We start from the raw sequence: 22,499 nt of genomic DNA, 5'->3' as shown, positions 1-22,499 counted from the left end.
GCAGCGTAAAATAAATGAAAAGCATTCAAAACCAAGCTTGGGTTTGTCTGGGGCTCTTCTAGCCTCTTATTAAAGCAAACAACCCAGTCAAAACAGTATTGATTGTATCACTGCGTTGAATGTTTGGTTCAGGACAAGCCGCCACTTTCCATTGATCTCTGGTTATTTTCGTGCTGCTGCGGTGCTGGGTGCCTGCTGCAGATCTCGGCGTGAGTCAGTGCAGAAATCAGAGCTGCTTGCCACAGGATAAAAGCCTTAAGTCTGTTGCACAGTATAGAGGGCTCCAACTGTACATGCGTGCTTGCAGACATAGTTAAAAATCAGGGTAAATTCTCGTTTCCATTAAAGTCAATGACAAAACTCCTGTTCATTCCCAAGGGCCAGAATTTCCTTGCTTGCTGCTTACCGTGGCTCTCCAAATAGTGGTATCTGAGACTGTGCAAAGCTCAAGGTTATAGAAACCCTAGCAGAAAGGCTGACAGTGTCACATTTTCCTGGAAGGATAAAGAGATACTGGAAGAGTTGGCTTTACTAGACAAATGTAAAATGACTTAGCACAGAATTTGGTATTAATCCTTTGCCCTCATGTAGCTCCACCAATAGAAATTTTATCCAGCTGGGGATGACTCCTGTGTGCCATAAAACCATGAAGCTGACCTGTGCCACTCCAGGCTCTTGGCTTATTTATGCCATTTGAGATAACTAATAACATTATGACCCCAAAACCTATTTAAATTCAGTGCTCCACTGTGTGAGATTCACTCCCAGAGACTTCATTGGCTGCATGAAGTTGTTTGGCTCTGCTGAAATCTCAGTGGCACAGTGAAATAAAAAAAAGGCATTTAATGCAGAGAGCTTGAATTTCTATAGATCTCATATAGGTACTTATTATACTGAAAAAACAATCCAAAATTGTATTCATTTTGTTGTTGAGCTAACTTTAGATTTAGGAGACAACACTGCTTTCACCTTCCTTTCTGTTATTGGGAGGGTGTAAGAAACAGCTTTCATCTGTTGGTAAGGCAGATATGACACAGATAAGACAGGCTGGAAGGGGAAATGGAGATGCAGAGATTAGAAATTACTTGCTCAGGTTTACAGAAGGCCAAGAAAGGAGCACAGATCTGCTCATGGCTCCTTCAGTGTTTGGTCTTAAAAATACTACAGAGCATTTCAAATTATACTGAAGGAAGGTAAACTTCAGTTTACTTTAGCCCTGTGACTCCTTTAAAGTGTTTGGGATGAACAAACCAGACCATACAATCTGCCTTCAGCAGCTTTAGTTCAGGTTTAGTAGTTGCATTACTTAAAGGAAAAATACAGGTCAGATTTTAAATTCCTCAAAGGTGAAAACCTCAACTTTAAAATGGAGCAAGCTTGTGATATAGATTTTATTGACCTCCTTAAAAACCAGTTGCACTGAAGGAAGGTTAGCAGCCGCCTCTAAATCCTCATAGTTATAGTTTAAGCTAAAAGTTAAGTTTCCTTTTGCTTTTTTATAATTCACTCACTCTTATAGCATCTGTTCTGAATCAGGCTATTTTCCCATTGCTTTAAAAACCAGGTCAGGGTTAATCTCCTGTACCATGTTTGCTTTCCAGGCATTAGTCATGAAACTGCTGATGAAAAGGTGATTTTTGGCATTGAATTTAATTCAACTTTTCTGGAATGTATTCCTAAGTCCCAGCAAGCCTCTATTAGGTGGTATATTCAGCGCTCTGGAGAAGAACATCGAGAAGAGGTAAGTTATAGTCATCAAGGCAAGTTTCCTCTATAGAGAATTCAGCTGAGCATTGAAAGGCAGGAGTTATTGGGATTAGTCGATGTTTTACTTTTCCTTGCCTCACCTTAGGTATCACGTAGCATTCTGGTATCACCATTTGGGGCATGCAGTGGGGAAGAGAGAAGCCATTTGCACTGTGTCATAACCAGATTTAGATATTTATTTTGACTTACATGCTCATTCTATTAAAAAAAAGAAGAAAAGATAAATTAGGCTTTAAATAGTGGTAAAAAATCAAAGTACTGAAAAAAAAAGCCCTTTTGTCCAGTAATTAATACAACTACTTCTGTAGGTAAAAGTATGTTCAAACCTCTTTGTTTTAACAAAATCTCTGCTCCATTTAGTGTCTGATTGCATTCCCTTATCACGTTAAGCAGCGTAGCCAGGAATTGCACGTATGGCTTGCTGCTTCTCTCCATCTCTCCCCAGAGAAGGAATGGTCTGTGCACTAAAAAGCTTTTTATTTGCTTTTTTTCATGTTAGTGGAGTCTGAGAATTGTTCTTAAATGGCACTCTGCACTGATGAAGAGATGTCAGGTTAAAGAATTGCACCTTGCATCTGAAGTAGAAGGCGATGAGACTTGTGATGGCCCTTAATTCCTGCAGGAGGCAGATTTGGGGTCCTCACTAATGGAGAAGCCCCGGAGAAGCCTCCAGGTCCCCACATACCCCCTGCCCAATTTTCTGCTGATTCCTCTCTGAGCTAGTGACAAAGGGGCCCTCTGACATGCCCAAAAGGACAATGTGCTGGGACTGATTTGGGCTGGGTCTGAGTGAGTTTCAAACCTCAGGAGTTTTCATAGTCTTTCTCTTACATGAGTGATTTTGTGTCTGAGGCCAAGTCCTGCTGTGATGGCAACCATGGCAACAGGGAAGGAGAAGGGAAAAGAACTGCCCTTTGAAATGAGCTGTTAGGTGTTAGATATGCTTTTTTGTTATGTTCATCCAAGACAAAAATTAGTTTAAATAACAGGAACTATCAAACACCCAACCGGTCTTCCACTCTCAATGATAATTCACCCTTTCTGACTGCAGAAAATGTGCTGCTTCTTTCTAAAGGCTGGGGAGATGCAGGCCAGCGCAGGTGCCCATGAGAGCATCACCTCTGGGTGAGGTGTGACTCATAGCAGTAGTCCCAAAGTTGCAACCTCAGTTATGTCTTGGCCCAGAAAGCCAGAGTAAGGGGATACAAGGCACTTCTGATCTTCCACAAGATAAGACAAAAATCCCACAAGGCTGTATACTGACTACGACACTGCAGTACTTTAATTTACTCCCCTTCTCTTACTCATGCTTTGGGTTGGCAAAGATTCTTTCCTCTGCTGAGAATAAAAACTTCATTAATTTATAAACACAGTGCTTCCACAACATGCACTAAACACCGAAAGAAAGAGATTACTGGTTTGAAATATCACCTCTAACCTCCATTACAGTCCATACTTGGAAAAAAATGTGATCTTCTGATCAGCTGGCCAAGCACACTCTCAGCCACAGGTAGTTGAAGTGAAAACCCAGCTAGAAGTGTATCAGCCTTTAAAGACCTATGGGCATTCATTGTGCTTTAATTGATTTACCTTTAACTGCCCTGTACAGAAGACTCTGCGCTCTACTTCCCTAAGGCAGCAGTTTGTAAATGCACTTACATATTTGATCAGAGAAACAAGTAAAGTACTTGCTTAATTCTAACCATGTGTTTAAGACTCATTTTTAAGTAAATTTAAGCAGATAGTTAACAGGTTTTTGTTTGGGGGGTTTTTTTGGTTTTGTGGTTTTTTTCTGTGTGTGCTTTTTTTCTGTTTTTTTTTTTCTGAACAGGAAGTTACATCAAGTTTTGAGGACACTCAATTGTTTTTTAAAATAATGTCTTGCAACTACAGCATGTGCCTGAGCTTCTCAAAAGGAGCTACTAACTTTGTGAAAAGCAGACAGTTCTCTGTGAAGAATGTAATATTTCTGTATCATATGAAGTCACACTTTCAAGATTTGAAAGCCTCTTTTGAAGGGCTGCTTTTGGTTTTATCTGTGTCAATTTAGGGAAAAAAAAATCAGTTGATTTTCTCATAAATCACAGGCTCAGATAGGCCTCTGAAGGTCAGGAAGCCAAGCTCAAGCTATCTTTCTTATTTGACTGTAGAACAAACTGCAGGTCAAACCAACTTTTGAACAAAGTTAGGGCAGGCTAACCTATATAGCATAGCCTAAGTTAAGGCTATATTCTTTTTTGCCACGCTTTATATTTCCAAAAGGTTCATTGTGGCGGCGACCTGGCCTCTGCTACTTGTTCTGGGCCAAATGCCAGTTACTCAGGCACGGTGATGTCCAAAACTCCAGGACGGCCCAACGTGCCAAGGATGTGTGCGTTGAGAGAGAGGAAGGGAATGCGTGCATATGTGTGACGGCATTTGAAGCTCCAGCAAGCACACAGCATACATCTTTGCACATTAGCAGCCTTCCACAGCAATGTTTACTGGGCTTGCTCTGTGTAAACAGTCTGACATCTGTTTGTATGAGAAAAGTAAAGCTTTGCTAAAAGGCTAGATTAACCTCTGAGGCAAATTTAGAAGAAAATTTGAAGGAGAAATCTGCAGACAGATTTTCTACATTATGAATGCTAACAGTAGGCAAATAGCTTTTTACCACATATTGTCCCTAAAGCCATAGCAGTGTTTCTGTGATCTAGCTTTGATAAAATAGAAGTTGGAGCACATGTTCTGCAACTCCTTGGGGTGGTTTTGTTAGTTTTTTTTAATTTATTTTTTTTCAGTCTTTGAAGATAACAGCCTATATAAATGCATATGCACACATTGATGATTACAGGATCAGATCACTTAAAGACAGTGTATAGCTATTAGTTTTGTTTGATTCCTGTCAGAAAATTCGTATAGTAACAGAATTTCTAGTATTTTGACTCAGGTTAGTTCCAGGGTCCTAAGAACTTGAAGTCCTTCTGAGCAAACTCAGCTTGCACATCTCATATTGGGACATACCATTTTTAGAGAAAAAAAAAAGAGAAGCTTTGTTGGTTACTTTTTAAAGATAAAGATCTTAATCTAGAAATGTCACATTTTCAAATGCATGTACCTGAAGTTAAATCCCTAATTTAATATATGGCTGCCTAAATAAACGACTGGATCCATAGAGGTGCTGAATGATCAGTCCTCCCATTAGATAGAATAAGGTTAAAATGTTAATCCCTTGTTAATTTGGGGATCCAGAAATGGAGATTTTCAGGTTTCCTAATTTGACTTATCAGTGAAAATGAATTCATCGGTATTAGAGCCTAATTGGAGACCTTCCTAGAAAATCCAAAGATTGGCAGAGTAATTTACTTTCTTTTCAAAGTACTTCAATTTGAGAAAAATACCATATGTCACAGAAACAATGTGGTCATATTTAATGTGTAGCTTGATCTTTACTCAGCCAATGCCTTACCATAACTTTTCCCATTACAATTGTATTTTCTGCTCTCTCTCTCTCCCTTCCTGCAGCAGATTTCTCAAATAACACTGTACATTATTTTAGTGCATGTCTTAGTGGTGTAACTTATTGTGATGACGATACCATGCTATGCAAGTGACTCTGTGCACCTGGAACTTAGGTTACGGATTTTTAGTTCCAGGGCTGTAACCGTAATGTCTCAGCAAGTCTTTAAACCTGGCTTTACAAATAGATGGCTATGCAGTGTCCCGGCCATGCGCTACAGCTTCCTGAGGGAAGGAAAAGGGCAAAATCCAGGCTGGATGGGAAGAGTTTGGCCCAGCAGGATGTTCCCGACATTTCACCCTTAGGGTCATGGTTCAAAATGTGACTTCCAGGCAGAGCGACCTGTGGGGAGGGACAGGATCTCCTGTGGTACAGGAGCTGTCACCAGGTCATTCTGCTGCCAGTGGGAGTACATTTCCCTGTAGTTTGAGGCCATTTTAAGGTCAGGAGTCAAATATCTAGTGCTTTTGTGTTTAGTGTTGCTCACGCAATTGATCATGTTTGTTCCTGTGCGTGCAGGGTTAGTCACTGAGAGGGAGAGCGTTTTGGTGACTGCAGTTCATAAAAACAAGTGGGGACGTCATCTGTTCGTAACGCCTTAAACTGCTGAAGTTTTCTAAAGCTTAAAACAGATATTTATTTATTTCTCAAAAAAATTCCTATGTGTTATGGTATATATATAATATGTGTCAGGACTGCAAAAAGCAAATGCTTCCTACAAAGACATTAGTTTTGGTGCCCCATGGCTCTGAAAAGTATTAGCCCCCCTGCTTTAGGCTACACTTCACCCCGAGTCTTCTGCAGCTCCAGGTCTGCCAAGCTGCCACCTCCCCTTGCAGGGGACAGAACAAACCATATGGTCTGAAGTGACAGAATAGGTGCAGATCGCTTTTAAGTCTCTCCTTCCTGCTCTATTAATACCTGGGGGTGAAAACAAATCCACTGAAAGGCAGGAGGACATTCCAGTTTCTTCTTCAGCGCTTCTCACCCCCCATATTCCTGCCCCACAGCCCTGGGCTGTGTTTTTCTGACAGACCCAGCTTAATGACCGTCTGATGGTTTGGTAGGTACAAGAGTTTGACCCAGTCTTGGACAGGACATCTTGCCAGGCACAAGATTGTGACCTAGCTCCCCCATAAGAGCAAAGAGATGTTGTTTCCATTCCACATTTTAGCCAGACTGAGAAGACCTTTTTCAGTTTATCCAAGACATAAGTTTCCATGTCTTTTTGCGGCTGGAGGTTTTTGCGTCATGGTGCCGATTTTCTTTGTTACAACCATCTGGTCAGCAGCATCTTGTGAACAAAGGTCACAGATTCAGTGCCAGCCCTGAAATCTAAGAGTTGGATGAGAGCTGAGTAAGGAAGAGGACATGCACCAAGGACTGAGTTTCCACTAGTACCTTCTGTTAGAGGAGTGTAGTTCAGTGTTTGAATCCTTAGGTCAATGAGAAAGAGATCAAGAGAGTGGGAAAAATAAGAGATTCATTCTGCAGCCTAGGCATTACTTACAGCTCTCATGCTTTCACTCTTTTATTTTATTATATGACTCACTGGCTTTTTTTTTTCCCCTAATACCTTGAGATTCTTAAGTAAGACTAATATTTTTGACAGTTTCCTGGGGAAAAAAAAGAAGTAACTCTGAACTGAGATACAGCACATGACATTTCTGCTTTGATTTGGATATATGGGGGGGGGGGAGAGTGGGTAGGAGTTTAAAATTTAGTCTCAGAATAAGAAGTTAGCTACACCTTGAAAATAACAGGAATTTTGTGTTTCCATAATGACATTGTACCAGCAATGCGTTCTTCATTTTTTTCTGTGGCTTCTTGGTAAATAAAAAAAGAAGTTTAAAACAAAAAGGAAAAGAGAAATTAACTCTACAGCTGTGTTGGAGTTAAAGGATTATTTTCCCAGTACAAGAGAAACAAAGTCATGTGTAACAATAATGCCAAAAAAACCCCAGAGTGATCTTTATTTCCAGTCAAATGATGAGGATGAAGAAGAAAACAATAGAAAACCAAAGATGAATGTGAATTCTCAGCAAATGTTCCTCATTTTCCTTTCTCCCCCTCTCAATTTGTTCAGGGGTTGCAGCTAACCCATGATTAGTCCGGCTTTACCTCTAACATTTTTTCACATGTTGATTAATGAGGGAAGGCAGGCTTTGAAGCCACTTTCTTCTCCCAGACAGGTGCAGTGTTTTAACTGTGAAAGAGTTGACATGTGAATTATTTGTAAAGAGGGAGCTATCTAAACACATCATTAGCAAAGGACAAAAGGCATTGACCTAACCTGGTGCCACAGCACTTTCAAATCCTTGGTTGTTTTCCAACTTACTGATTGTTTAAAGATTTGCCATGATTATTGGCAATGCCTATTTTTTCTCCATTGTTAAATTCAGGCTGTGAAAATCAAGTGTTTGATTTGTATGGAGATCTTTTCCCTTTTGTCAAATATTGCCAGTATCTATGGCATGTGCCATAATTCAGGTAATGTAATTTTAGGCAAACTTATGTGCTTATCATGAAGGATGAAAAGTACAAATTGTTGATAAAATATTGTCAAAAATCTGCTCCCACTCCGCTAAGAAAAGAAAGTTAATGGTAATCAATTGCTTCATTTTTGTGGTTTATAATTTGTTCCTTATTGGACAAAACTGTCTCTCATGTTTAAGCTTTATTGTACGCTCAAATTTAAGCACATGTCAGCAAGCTTTCATGAATTAAAGCCTTTGTGCTTCTGAATAGTTAAATCCTATTTACAAATATTTTAGGAGAGTTATTGATTATGACATGGGGGGAGAGCGATGAATCCACAGTTGATGTCTTTTACCTAACTAGTCTTTTCACTCACCCCAAAATTTAATAAAATATGTTTTACATCTATAGGTCAGGAACCAAAGAGCACATTAAGCATTCAAGTGAAAGGTTAAAGATCTACTACCAAGTAATGAAATGCCAGGTGTTTATGAAACTCCAGAGCCCTGTGGAGGGAAAAATAGAGAGGAAAGGCAGGAAGAGTTCTGAACTTATGGATAAAACAACATAAACAGGATACCAAAAAGAGAAGTGAGGGGGGAAGACAGTAATGAAGTGTTGCTCAATGCGTGTGAAATCGGAGCCATAATTTCATCCTGCCAGAGGATAAGAATGGAATGAACAATGAAGGCACAGAGAAGGAGGAGGTGACAGTCACCGTAAATCAATATCCAAGGTTAATACAGGACATTCTGTAAGAACGCTGCTTCATTAAAAATAGGAGTTGTGATGGGCTGGGATTAAGGGACACAACCAATTTAGACTCTCTTAGCTTTCTCTGCAGTATCCCAAGGCAGATGGAGGGGCAACTCTACCAGTTAACACGTTTACAACTAGAAAGTGACGGCTGCGACACAAATGGCAAATAGTTATGAGTAGCAGGGTGCTGGACTTGGGGGTCCAGTGATCTTTTCAAGTCTAGATCTGCCATTATTCTGCCTTCTTTTCACTGAAAATAGGCGAAGCACTAGTGAGGGCTCTTTGGACTGGTGCCCAGCCAGCCGAAACAGCCAGCTGGAGATCGTCCAAGTGTAGGAGGTACACAGCTGTCAAGACACTCTAGACTACAATACTGGCAGAGCCACCGAAAGGCAGATGCTACTGCTGCAATTGCATCAAGCCCTGAGCTCAAAGAGATCCGTCCTGTTTTCACTCAGACAATGTGGGAACTCGGTCTTTGCATAGTGCCTTATAAAACCCGAATGTCTGGAAATTAGGTGCTTCTTCCCATCCTTTTCCCTAAATTTCTCAAGCTTGGGTCTTCATGTTGACATGAACCCTGGGCAGAAGAAAGAGGGGCTTCCTTGTCATATTGCAACAGCCAAGCCTCCGAGCACTTCCACCTGGCCCCTGCTCCTGCTTCTCTCTGTGGAGTACAGCACCACAAGGAAACACCTGCCCCAGACATATTTCTGCCTACAGCTACTTATTTATGGATTCATTTATACATTTTATGCTCCTGTTTTTACTGTAAGAAAGGTACACTTACTTGGAACGAAGTGTCGCTAGCTGATAAAATTGAGGTCTACTGCCCTATGCTGTAGGTTCTAGAGGTGATGGTTTCTAGTCTGTCTCCCTCCTGTCTTCTGTGTATGTGCTTGTGGCTTGACCATGATTTCTCTGGTTTAAACTCAGTGTAGTAAATCAAAAGTAGCTTGTGCTCATGTAGCACCTGTTGTCAGGACAATCGATTTTCCAGGAATTTCCTGAAATTAGTATGATTTCACCCTGCTGGTGCCAAGTAGGCATGCTTAATACAGTTTACAAACAAGGAAACTAAAGCTCGGGGTTGACCCAACACCGTCAACTGGTGGCAGGAGCCAAAAAATACTTGGCCACAGAACTAGGCAGCCACAGCCACTTTTAGACCAGGCTTTTGTAGCAGCTGATTTCTTGTCTGTCCTGCAGTCTGATCAATAGCAGTACACAGGCCTATATCCATCCATCCACATATCTATTTATCCATCTACCTACGTATCTATCTACCTATCTAATCTGCATGTTACTGAAGACTCTTATAGCTGATACAGTAGCAAGTCAAAGTGTCTCTCTCTCTCTCGCGCGCGCTCTCTCTCTGTGCATGTATTATATACGTGTGTATTGCTTTTTCTGGTGATCTCAAAATGGTCTCTAAAACTATTTAACCCTTCCAAAGTCAATATCATAGAAACTTAGGAAAGGGTAAAGCTAAAAGCCCTGGGAGGTCATCTCATCCATCTCTTTGCTCCAAGAGACCCTATTATGATAAAGTCCTAGTGAGTTAGAATCATAACAGATGGAGAGTCGTTATGTATGTATACATTTTTTCCCATGGAGTAGAAGAGGGAATCATGTGCAGATTTTTTACATAAAGAAACAGTGTGTAGCTTACCCACTGTGAATAAATCTAATTTAGTCATCTTTATGCCTCCCTGATCTTCATCCTCTGAAGTTTGCCGGAGGGTCAGATGTGCACTCTGGGAAATATTCCAGATTCTGTGTTGGTTCTCTCTGCCCCCACTCCCTCCGTCTTAAACCCACTACTCAGCCTTGTGCTGGAGTTTTTCTGCGTTAGAACAATGCCACCGGCAGTGCCGGGGCTGTGTTTAAGGCCCTGGCTTTGCTGCGGGCTGAGCAAGCAGCGCTCCAGGTCCTCCGGCGCCGTTGTGTGCTGCAGCCTCTGTGCGGCAGCAGAACACAGCGCGCCTGGGAGGTGACAGCTTTGGACGAGACCAGGATCATTTTCAGAGGAAATACTGGGGCTGGACACGGAGTTAGGGCTCTGCTTTCTACTTCCACCTCTGCTACTAATCTTTATATGCTCTTTGGCAAATCACTTACTTTCTATGTTTCCCAGCTGCAAAAATACTTGGGTGCCCGGTGCCCCATCCTGGTGTTTTTGAGGGGGGTTATGCTTTTTTTTGACTTAGGTTATTTTGGAAATCATTTTCAGATCACCAGATATGTAACTTACCTGACAGTTATTACTCTAAGGTGCTCCTTATTTTTAACAAGCGGGATTGTGCTGTATTTTTGGGAATATTTCCATTCATAAATGAAATTACAGTTCCACGCTGACAGACTTCAGCTCTCACTTGCAATCTCATTCTTTTCATTGCCTTTTTTTTGTTCCTCTTTTTTTTTTTTTTTTTTCCTCTTAAGTTCTTCTTCACAGACCTTAACAATAAAAGAATTGTACTCGGTTGTATTTGTCTAACCTCATTGGGTGCTTTTAATCACATCTCAGTGAGTCAAAGCCAGGATCAACTTCCTTTTGTAAAACCCAGTTGAAGAAGATCAGAATCACAGCATTCCACTTTAACAATCAGTAGTAGTATTTATTTTCAGCGTAATAGGGCCTCAGCACTCCAGGTGTATACAAGCACACTGGTATAGTGGGTGCATTACAGATACCTCAAGAAGAGCAGTTAAAAAATGAATGGCATTTGTGGCACTAACTAGCCACCCTTCCTGGGAGAATGTAGTCTAACTTATTGCATTGTAGTGTGATGAGTGTTACTCTCTGTCCTTTCAGCTGTACAGTATGTATCTTTTATTACTGCATGCTGAAATGTCAGTGACACAGATGCTATAGTTAGGAGCAGAACTCAGGCATTGAAAGGATCTCCTGGTATCTGTGCCAGCCGCACATGCCCCACGGTGTGCTGTCACCCGAGGGATGAGGCATGCCATGTGCCAGCCCAGCCTTTTCTCCACCTCAGTATAGCGCTGACACGCGTTCTGGTTTTGTCGATGAAACTCACCTATCACATTCTTCTTTGCCTAACCCCACAGCTGAAGGCTGACGAAAGGATCATCAAAACAGAGCATGGGCTGCTGATCCGCAGCTTGCAAAGAAGGGATGCGGGAGCCTATTTCTGCAAAGCCCAGGAGCACACTTTTGTCCATACCATCGTGAAGCTGAATTTAAACGTCATTGAGAATGGGCAAATGGAAAGCACTCAGAAAACTGAGGATGAGGAGGGCCGGGTGAGGGATTTGCTGACGGAGTCCCGGCTGAGGTACAAGGACTACATCCAGCTCGTGAGCAGCCCCAGCTTTAGCCTGGATGAATACTGTGAACAGATGTGGCACCGGGAGAAGCGGCGGCAGCGGAACAAAGGTGGTGCCAAATGGAAGCATGTGCAGGAGATGAAAAAAAAGCGAAACCGAAGGCACCATGAGCCAGCCAGGCCACCGTCTACATAGTTTGTAAATGCTATTTAAAGAAAGGACATTTTCCATGAAAAAAACTATACTGTGTTCTGGTTTTGTGCATCTTGCCTATGAATTAGTACTGCTTCTTATTGAAAACAGATAACTCACCATCACTATTAATCTGTATGAGACTGTACAGTGGGATTCGATACCAAATGAAATGTTCCTTATTGGAGTACCGCACACCAGGCAATAATTTCAAATGCATTCATTAAAAAGAAAAGATGTACACTTTTAGCTAATTTCTGGGTAGCCTGAGGCTACGTGAGCTGTATTCTGTACTTCCTGCATAATTTTCACTTAAGATTTAGTGTCCGTGTTCCCTTGTTAGTATTTGCTGCCACATTCCACCGCAGAGGTGGGTACATTTCAGGGGAGGGCAGATGTATTTCTAGTTCTTTGGCATCTTTCTGAATAAGAAGCATGGTAGACATGTGTGACAGATCTGCAAAAATACCTGCTAATTTACCCATTGGGCTTGTATACAGGCACATGGGTGGGGTTTGCTAGCACAGAGACACACAGCAAAACATCACATTAAGTATTGGCTTAGGGACAACATTCACACTCCCCATAAAAAAAAGAGAAAACATAATCATATTTTAAGAGAGGGGAATTATCGAGCGTTACTCATTAGAGTTTGAGTAGCCACCAGTTTGCTGTCCATCTGCTGAAATGAAATGTTGACTCTAATTGAAACTGCCACCGAGATGCTTGGGAGTAAATTTCCTAAGTGGTCCGTGGGAGGTATGTGCACAAATCCTATTAACGAATAATGGGATTCCTGCCTGCACTTCTCCTATCTCTCCAAAGGTTTAACTCTGACTGTTTCTCTGGCCTTTTGCTAGCTTTGTTTTATGCAGAGAAAAAGAAAAATAAGACAACAAAGCTAAAACAAAAGACGATGAGGGAAAATATTTAGTGGCTGAGACCAGTGCTCTTGACACAGAGCTGACATTCCTCAGATGTGTGTATTCTTTGGGATTTTTCTCCCAAAGGTCTTATGTATTTTTAAGTTGAAAATTTGCATTGTTGGAATTAATACTTTTATTATAATTAAATAAAACAAAAGATGTCCATGTGTAAATAAAACTTGTAAGTTAGAAATTTGCTTTATACCATAATTTCATTTGTAAAGTGTTCCTTGTTCCTTGGTTCATATTTTGGTTTTAATAATGTAAATTTTTCCATATAAGCAAGAAACACTGGCCTCGTTCTTGGCTATTTTACGTCAATGTGATTTCATTGATTTTATTCCTGATATGCAGCAACAAACACAAGCTCAAAATCAGGCCTACTGTCTCTTCTTATGAGTCACAGCCCCCCTTTCCTCTCTTCCTTCTAACCTCCCTCCTTTTTGCCTTTCACGCCTTTTTGAGTGTGAAATGACAAATTAGCCACTTCCTCACATGGAAAGAGAGCTTTGATGGATACCAAAATGACAGACTTTACTTGTTTCTCATGCATTCTACAGATCTTGAGAGCAAAGTCTGTGGGAAACCCGTGTAATTGGTGTGCACCTCATTAAGGAACTGAAAACGTTGGCTCTGAAATTTGTAGATTCGCCCTTGCCCATGCTGGTGTTTGTGTGCGCATTCAGTCCCCGATCTATAATTGTGTAGATCCAATTTGCATCGGTGTTAATTTCCTCTCTGTTGAAAGTCAGATATGGCGAAGTGTTTGTCAGATTGCAGAAAGGAATCTCAGCTTACCCACGTTTCTTGTAAAACCCGAAAGCTGAGTTTGCATGTGTTGTATAAAAGCCAGCGATACCATATGTCATTAATTTTAGGTGCTTTTTTAATAGGAGATGTATGAGTTAATTAGGAGATATTAGATAGCATGCGTACAATGCTTTGATCATGTAAAGCACTGAGTGCTAACTATTATAAAATATGTCTGTGGGGAGAAGGGCATTTCTCAGCACAGGACCTTTAATCAGCAGAGACACTGATGCTGAAGATACTAACCAGTCGTACAGTACTTTGAGAACAGGCAGAGAACTTTTTGGCATTTTTGCTGCAAAATAATGTGGGCCAGGCATTTCACAAGAGGCTTGTCATTTTGGGTACCTTTATTTTAAGGCCAATTAAGACTACTTAAAGGAGGGGGGCTGTATTAAACTACTACATATAAAGCACCCTAAGACATAATATCCCTAAGGATATTCGATATTCTTGGCTGGAAGGTTATACTGTCACCATACAGAAACTGCCCAATTATTCCTTACTAGATTTTTATCAGTCCACAAAGTCCCATTTCTCTGACTTGGACATTAAGTAAATGAGTAGAACCACACCAAGGCTATGGAATAACAGGTGGTCTGCATCCGCATGCACTGACAAAGGACATACTCTTCTCCCCGGTGGTGACGCAGTACTTCAATTATTGCATTTCAGACAACTCTCATCACATGTTTGCCTACTTCATAAAAAAGCCAATCAATTTCTTCTTCGATATTTTTCCTCCTCCATGAAAACTAAATCATCTGATTTATGTTTAGATATGATTGGGGGTATGTATTCTACAAATGAACCGCTCGTCCTGACTTTAGTAGAAATCTGGGATGACTAAGGGCCTCAGTGCTGGGAGCATTAGATTTAAATGGTTGAATTAAAATGTTATTACTCTTAAAAACAACTTTCATTTCTTTTATTTCAATGTTGTTGCAATGAGATTCTTCTTAAAGAAATGACCTCATCAGTCTGGGGTACAGTGGTAGCGTAAAACCTCAAGTGAGATATAAGGCCTCTTCCATCATGGGAAATAAATTCAATATCCTCCAAACCGGTGTGCTGTATTGGGTTCATGCCACCCCAGGGAGCATATTTAATAATATTGCGTAGATAAAAGTCTGTGTTTTGATACACTGGGTAAGATGTATGCTATAGCTGGCAGGGCTAGCGCAGCTCCTCATGCACAGCAGGTATTACACATGCAAGGAGGCCAGAGGACCTTGGAGACCAGGGAAGGAGAGGGGCAGATCAGGGATCACTACAGGAGGTAAGACAGGGTTTTGTTAGGCAGTACTCAGCAATGCAAAGCCAGGAGTGAGAGCAGGAGGAGCAGTGGGTCATTCCACAACCCACAGTCCTGAAGAAGGGTTCAGAGGATGAGCTATCCCAGAAACTGTAAAAGGAGAGGATCCCCCTCTTTTAAAAAACTTTAACCTTCTGTATAATTTAAAGGCTTAACTCTAAGTCTGCTTAAATTTCAAATCAATGATTTGAGGGTCAGCTGGGCTGCCGTGAGCTGTACTATGAGCCACAACAGGCGCGTAGTTAAAATGAAACTGAGCCCTGACTCCTTCAAGAGCTCCATAAAAATGAAGTTAAACGAAGTTTTTGTCCAGAGTGGAAAAAAGTTGCCTCCACCTTAATAACTGTAGGTTTTAAACAGATCCCTTAGCGCATATGATACAACATAGATATTTATTTACATATGCATTCAACTGGGAGTCCAATTATTAATACATTATCTTTTCCTTCAACAAAACTTTTCCATTGACCTTACTTCAGCAAAAGGTCAGTGTTGGACTGAAGCGGTTTCAAACAGATTCTTAGAATAACCAGCACAATGTGAGATGTAGTTATAAAAATGCTGAAAACTGACATAAGCTTTAAAGCCCAACAGGGCCCTAAACTTCGTAGCGATCTTGCAGTCAGTTAAAATAAAACAGAAAATGGGATTAGCAGAAAAAGGAATAAAGTATTAACACTTATTGTGATAAACCAGTTCCGTTACTGCAAACTGTTCCAACAACAGGTGTGAATGTGTGTTCATGCCATAAGCAAATACTTTTCTCTCAAGCAGTTAAACTTACATTGCTTGAGGTATCTAAGAACCCGAATACTTTCCAGTTCATACGCAGATTTTGGACCTGGTTCTTATGTCACTTCTAATGAAGTTAAATGCAACAGATTTCCTCTGGTTCATGTGCTTTTGAGATCAGAAGATCCCTGCAGTTCAAATGCTATGATCCCTTTGATCTAACCATTATGGGTATTGATCTGCATTTAACATTTCAGATAATGAATAATTATTTGTTATTATTACTCATTATTCATGTAATGAGCCGGTGTCTCATAATAATGCCTCAATATTTAATAATGACTAATGGAAATTGAGTTTGCTAATGTTTTGTCATATGAGCATATGTGTATAGGAGTGCATATACAAATATCTTATTTTCTGTTCATTTTGTAACAGAGGTTAATTTGCAAAGACAAATGTGATTTCAAGAGTCAAGGTTCAGCTCAGCTTCCACTGACAGCAGAGATTAAAATCCTTTGGGAACTGAATCGTAGCCTAAGTAGACTATAATCTATTTATAGTCTGGTAGTCAAACACCCAAAGCTATGTATTGTTCTGTAGAGTATATTGGCCTGCTTCTTCTTGCACACAGTTGTAGATGAGACGTGGAGGTCTAAGGAATTACATCTGCCTGAATGGAAAATTAAGCCCACATGTCTCTCTAATATATTCTGTTACATTTTATAAACTTTAAATGGTCTCTATTGTAATATTTTACCATAGTGTTGCTAATATTACCCTGAACTAGGCTTCTGTCGTTAGCTGAAGTGTGACATTCTTTGCAGTTGTAATCCAGATTTCGAGGTTTGTAAAATAAGTTCATTACAGTAACAAAAAAGAAGGCATGGGAAAAGAGTTTAATTATAAATTCTACAAGGCAGATTTGTAAGATTTTATTTCTCTATATAATAATAGTGGTTATCCTAAATGTGTTAGAAACACCAGTATTTGTTTTCCTTTTTTGGTCAGGTAAGGATACATAACAAATTGTAATCTTGAGTTTATCACTTGCCAATGTGTGGCTGAAACATCTGGTCTGACAGCTGTAGCAAGACTGGATTTTTACTTGCTTGGTTTTTTCTTCCACTAGTTAAACCCATTGTCTCCTGCCTTTGAGACTCTCTGGTTTGTCAGGTAACCCCAGTTTTATATGGAGGAATATTTTGGGATCTGGTGTTTCCTCGACATATAAACATCAATACAAAGTCGTAGTATCACAGTCTGTCTTCAGACGATGACTTTCCTAAGCATTAACTTTTGCATTCAGTTGCAGATGCAAACCAAACACTGTGAGGTAAATTGGAGACCAGATGGGGTTTTCATTTACAAAGGAAATTTTTGGGACTGTTGCTTAGAGCTCTCCTTTCTCTTTTTGCTTATGTGGTTGCTGTGTATAATTCTCCAATTTAAAATCAAAGCTTTTTGTGCTTTAAAGCATAAGATTTTCCATGTGATGTAAAAAACCAGAAGAACATTTCCAGGTGATTTTTTTGATTGATATGGACTGCTGGTTAATAGTTTCAAACAGTACAAGCCAAGGAAATCATCTGTCCAGCCATAGATGGCTGTGATATTTGTAAGGAGCCCAGACACATCTCGGTTTTGGTGGTGTTTCATATTCTGTTCCCTTCCTCTTATGGTATATAAATACTTCGGCTGGGTTTTTGGGGGTGGAGTGGTTTTTTTGGTTTGGTTTGGGTTTTTGCAAGGTTGTATGGCATTTTGTTTTTATTTGTTTTGGGGTTTGGTTTTGGGGGGGGCTGTTTGTTTGTGGGGTTTTTGTTGTTGTTGTTCTGCATGTATGTGTGTGTTTGATTTGCTTTTTGTGTCCTACTAATATTTTTCATGTTATTTTTCCTACTAAAAGGAACCATGCCTAAAGCCAGATGCTTTCTGATGGTGCAACATATGACAAAGCAGTAAGAGGAACAGAAGGCTTGGGCAGATATTTTGGTATGGAGACAACATAGTACATTTGCAAGGGGCAAAGTCTTATTGCTAAAATGACTATACTGAGAGTATAAAGACCACTGTGCCATTTCTCTGGCCAGGCTGAAGTCGAGGGTAGATTTACAGAAGGTATATTTTTTAATTTCTGAAATATTGTCAATATAAACAGATCCAGAAAATCTAATCTGTTATCAGGTCTGTTATTTATACTTGCCAGAAATATCAAAATAAAAATACATGAACAGAATTTCACAGATTTTCACTTTCTAAATTTATTTTCATATTTTAAAATGCTTTATGTTTTAAAAGTGCAGTCGTTTTCATTTTAAAATATGTTAATTAAAATGCTTTTCACTAAGAAAATAATTTTTTCTTAAAATACTTTTAAAATCTGCACTTTCAAATCTCTCTTTGCAAAAACATCAGAAAAAAAAGGGGAAGTTGTAAGTAGAAGTGGAAAATCTTTTATAATTCCATATGTTTTCAAAAAAGACAAAGAAGAAGCAGCATCAGATGTTGTTCATGTCTTCTTCTGGAGACTTCATGTGACTTTCTTCAAGGACATTTTCTGTAGAAGTGAATTGTAATAATCCCATTTTAAGACTGCCTGTGAAAATATCTTGGCTGTAAAAAACAGATGCAAAGTATAGGAATCTATGAAAATACAAATGAAGAATGAAAACAGATTATCTCCAAATGTTTACGTAATTTTTTCATTTTTGATGATGCATGCATCTCCATTCCCCTCTCCCCAATGACTATCTCAGGATGTATATTGTCTGGGAAGAAAGGAAGAGATTACAAAGGCATATAATCTCCAAATTCCAAATTCCAAAATGAAAAGTCACACTAAATGGACTGGCTGCAAGGATTATGATTAATACCACATATTTGACCAGTAAAGACTATATTTACCCCTAAGGTGAAATCCATCACTCCTTCAGAAGCCCAGCACAGGAATTGTATGCCACGTACATTCTTTTTTAATTTGTAAGGCATGAGTGGTACTTAGGTTGACTTTGTGAGTGAGGCTGATTTTTACTATGTTGTATAACTATTTATAGAGTAATAAGACTGAAATGTTTTGATAAGAGTATCTATTCGTAAATGGTGCAGCTCATTGAGTTGATATGATAACTGAAGTATAGCTTAAATAAGCTATGTGTTTGCCATGCCTGCTGTTTTACTAAATATTTCAATCTTATATGCAAAGGTAACTGAAACAAATGTATATTTCGTTCATACTATAATAAACAGCAAATTCTGAGGTTTTGCTTCTTTTTTAAACCCATGTCAAACTACAGAGTAAAATATGAGTTTTCAGAGAAACAAAGTCTGCAGCATGTCATGGAAATGGCAAGAATATTAATGCAAGGTTCAGTAATCTAAAGTGTCTTACTTCAGAAGTCTTACCCGAGTAAAGACTGTCTGAGATTCACCCCTCCACTGAGGATGTGCCTAAGACCAACAGAGTGAGTCTACAGAAACAGCTTAGAAAAGCCACGGGCCTCACAGTGATTTAGATTAATACATGCAAAGCAATACACAATAGGCAGCTCTGTGCTTATTAATTTAAATTCAGTAATAGCTTTTTAATGTGTGCATTTCTAGATGATTAGCAACTACCATTGTCCTTAAAGACTGCACTGACATTGTGTTTTACAGTTACTCTCAAGCCAAATTGATTGCCCATCCATCTTGGACTGCCTCAGGAGCATCTTTGGCTCTAAGGGAGTGTGACTGTCTCCCGCCCCGCAGAGTGTTTTCAGGATGGGGATAACTGGGGAGAAGGAAGGGTTGTTCATTTTTTTAATCAGGTATTGATGCCTCTTTCCACAGTTATGGGGAGAGGGAAATTTTTGAAAAAAAAATTTAAAAATCTTTAGGCAGGAAAATAAGTAGGCTGACTGGTCCACCTCCTCTTCTAGCCTTCAGCACAGCCCCCTGTGTTTCAGGGGATTTATTAAAGGTTAAGGAGACTATTTTGTTAACAGACAGTCAGCATGTTATTTCCAAGGACATCCACATTGGTGCACTCAAGGATGCCTGATTCCCGGTCCCATGCTGTGTCCATTAGACCACGATGCTTCTGACCCTTTGTTGGGAAAGGTCCTGGGGTACTGCTGGCCTGAAAGCTGATGCCAAATCCCAACTGTGGCAATAGCATTCTGCTCACCTAAATTCCACCTGCAGTTGCAATTGGATATGGTTTTCTTCATTTCCGAGCCTGAACTCTTGTTTCTGTGTTACTGTGTGCTGCTAAACAGCTGCTGTGTTCCCCCACTCCCTCCCCACAGGTGGCTGCATTTGATAATGTCTCATGTAGGATCAATCTTGGTCCCATTGAAGTAGTGGGAATTCTGCCAGCGTGTCCCAGATCTGGTCCTGTATGCAGCTGGTAAAGCACTTTCAGCTCCTGCAGAAGAAGAGGTGTTCTGCACAGGCTGGCTGATTATCCACGTTCATTAGCAGAGGCGGGTGTCAGAGAGAGAGAGAAAAAAAAAAAAAAAAGTGAAAGAGAGAGAGAGAAATCATTCAGCTTCTTTCTGCCACAGCTTGCTCAGTTAGAACTTAAATGCAACACTGGTTTGTGTGCACTCAGAGAAACACAAGCTAATTAAGCTGAAAACTGTCATTTTCTCTGTAAGGATTTTGCAGGGTCAAACTTCAAGACAATTAGTGATGAGTCTCGGGAAGAAGCAAACAAGCTCTTCTGCAGTTGCTCAGAAACATTTCCAGAATTGATTGGCTTCCTGAGCTCTCTCTGCTCCACTCTTTTCCATGTGTGGTGCCTCTTTCGGGCCCTTAGAAACCAGAAGGGCTGTTAGCTGAGGAAGTCTGTGCTTAAAGTAAGAGGTATGAGGTAAAATCCGGCCCTTCATGATTCAAATGGCTGGAAGTGTTCTGGGATGTGTTCACACGCAGAATGCATATGTACTGTGAAAACAAGCGACTGGGAGCTAACAGCCTGTTCATAATCATTTATATTTCTGCAAAGTAAAACACGGTGTAGAGGATACTTAGGGGTTCATATATTTTGCACAACTGCATCCATGTAGTTACCGTGTAGCGTAATAATGATACTGGTGCAGAATGACAGAGTCTGCCGTTCCCAAACACATTTCTGCAGGAATGCTCATCAAATACCGGACAAAAGTGTACACCAGCTTACACAGGACAATTTATGAAATGCTAATACACATTATCTCCCTCCCTGCTTTTGCTTAAAATTCTTTATAACAATTTGCAACTGAATATATGATGGAAAAAGTTAGCAAGCATTTTTAAGAGTTGCTAGATGAAACTGAAGTGTTGTTAAGACAGGAAATGACAAACCTTGACTCTTTGGCCAAAGTTTGAGTCTTTACCTTGCAATAAAAGTGTTAATGGCTATCATTTTTTACATCTTCCAGTATCGCAATTACATTACATTACAATTACATCTTCCAGTGTTAGATATGTTTCCACATACAGGAAAGAAAATCAGCAGCAAAAGAGTAAGCTGCTCCTTTTCTGCTTCTCTCTTACAGGTAGGTGTGGTCCCTAACTTTCTCCCAGGAAAACTTGGCTATTTTTTTTTTTTCCTCATAAAGAAAACAACCACAAACACTCAGTGTTTGGGCTGTATCTGCTAACACATACTAGACTTGCTTCTCTCTGTGGTTGGGATTATTCTCAGTGATTTCAAGTTGAGCACAGGTGTTGGCATATGCAGCAATGAAATTGTTGTTTTAGCTTTGCAAGTTGTCAGCTTGGGCACAGAGGAGGCTTTTCAAAAATACTCACATGAGAGTCATTGTCATTAAGGTTTATTATTTAAGGAAACACAGAATTTTTTTACAGAATCAAGGTAATACACGTTTTGGGTAATGCTGCATTACAGGGAAGACCGGTCACAGTATAAAATTGTTGCTCCCCTTAAGGAAAAGCCCTTAGATGTCAGCAGCTAAGGTAAACCTTGCTCCATTCCCCAAAGCACAGCAGTGGACCAAAGATTTTGAAGAGCAGGTTTCCAGATAAGTAATTAGAAAGTTGTAGGAAACACTGATAATTCTCCTTTAATGAAGGAAATTCCTGGTGTCTCAATTTGACACAAGTCAATGTTCAGAGTGTGTCTTAATTTGTGTCTTCCAACATATTTTTAACGTGAGGAAGGTAGGGTATGCACAGTATACCTAGCGTATACCAAGGATATGCATGGGCTCCTGTGTGAGAGCTACTTTAGCTAATGATGAACAGGAAGATGTATCTATTACTGGTTATTATATGAAAAGGGTACCACTGCTCCCAGTTACAGAGGAAACAGTGATCTGGCCTTGATAATGTAAAATTGCAGATTCAGTGCCCATCATTCGTCTGATTCTCCATGTATGTATCTGTGTAGGGCAGTGAATCTAATGTATTGGAGACAAGACGTGCTCAGAAAGTCTGTTGGGCTTGAAACAATTCTGTAAGTGACCCAAACAGGCTGTGTGACTGTGGCATACACAAGGATTTGTGGATTTGTGTGAGTCAGTGAGGCACTGAGAGCAAACCCAACATGGCATGGTACAAGAAAACTTGCCAGCTGCTTTTCTAGGGAACAAGCAGGATTGCCAGTCATCATTGTTAATCTAACCATCAGCTGTTCCCCCCACACACACACTTTTCCAACACCTTTTCAGCTTTGTGTAGGCCGCCCAGTCATAAAATCCAGAACAAAAAATTTCATTCTGGAGATTAAGCAGCTAAAGCT

At 40.1% G+C, this 22,499-nt stretch overlaps 1 protein-coding gene across 9 annotated transcripts in view; it reads left to right on the top strand.

Moving 5' to 3' along the window:
* Positions 1 to 19,031, top strand: part of SEMA3D (semaphorin 3D) — a 147,944-nt gene extending 128,913 nt beyond the window's left edge. For 8 of the 9 annotated variants that reach the window (XM_052790051.1, XM_052790045.1, XM_052790050.1 and 5 more), the window contains exons 17-18: positions 1,602 to 1,741; positions 11,579 to 19,031. In XM_052790051.1, coding sequence (XP_052646011.1) covers positions 1,602 to 1,741; positions 11,579 to 11,992 — 554 coding nt within the window. In that variant the 3' untranslated portion in view covers positions 11,993 to 19,031. The remainder of the gene's footprint in view (positions 1 to 1,601; positions 1,742 to 11,578) is intronic. The other variant, XM_052790054.1, reaches the window with a different exon arrangement.
* Positions 19,032 to 22,499: the final 3,468 nt, after the last annotated feature.

The sequence above is a fragment of the Harpia harpyja genome, chromosome 6 (genome assembly GCF_026419915.1).
Source record: "Harpia harpyja isolate bHarHar1 chromosome 6, bHarHar1 primary haplotype, whole genome shotgun sequence".
Taxonomy (NCBI): Eukaryota; Metazoa; Chordata; class Aves; order Accipitriformes; family Accipitridae; genus Harpia; species Harpia harpyja.
Note: the sequence above shows the minus strand (reverse complement) of the source record. Positions and strands in the feature narration are given on the sequence as shown.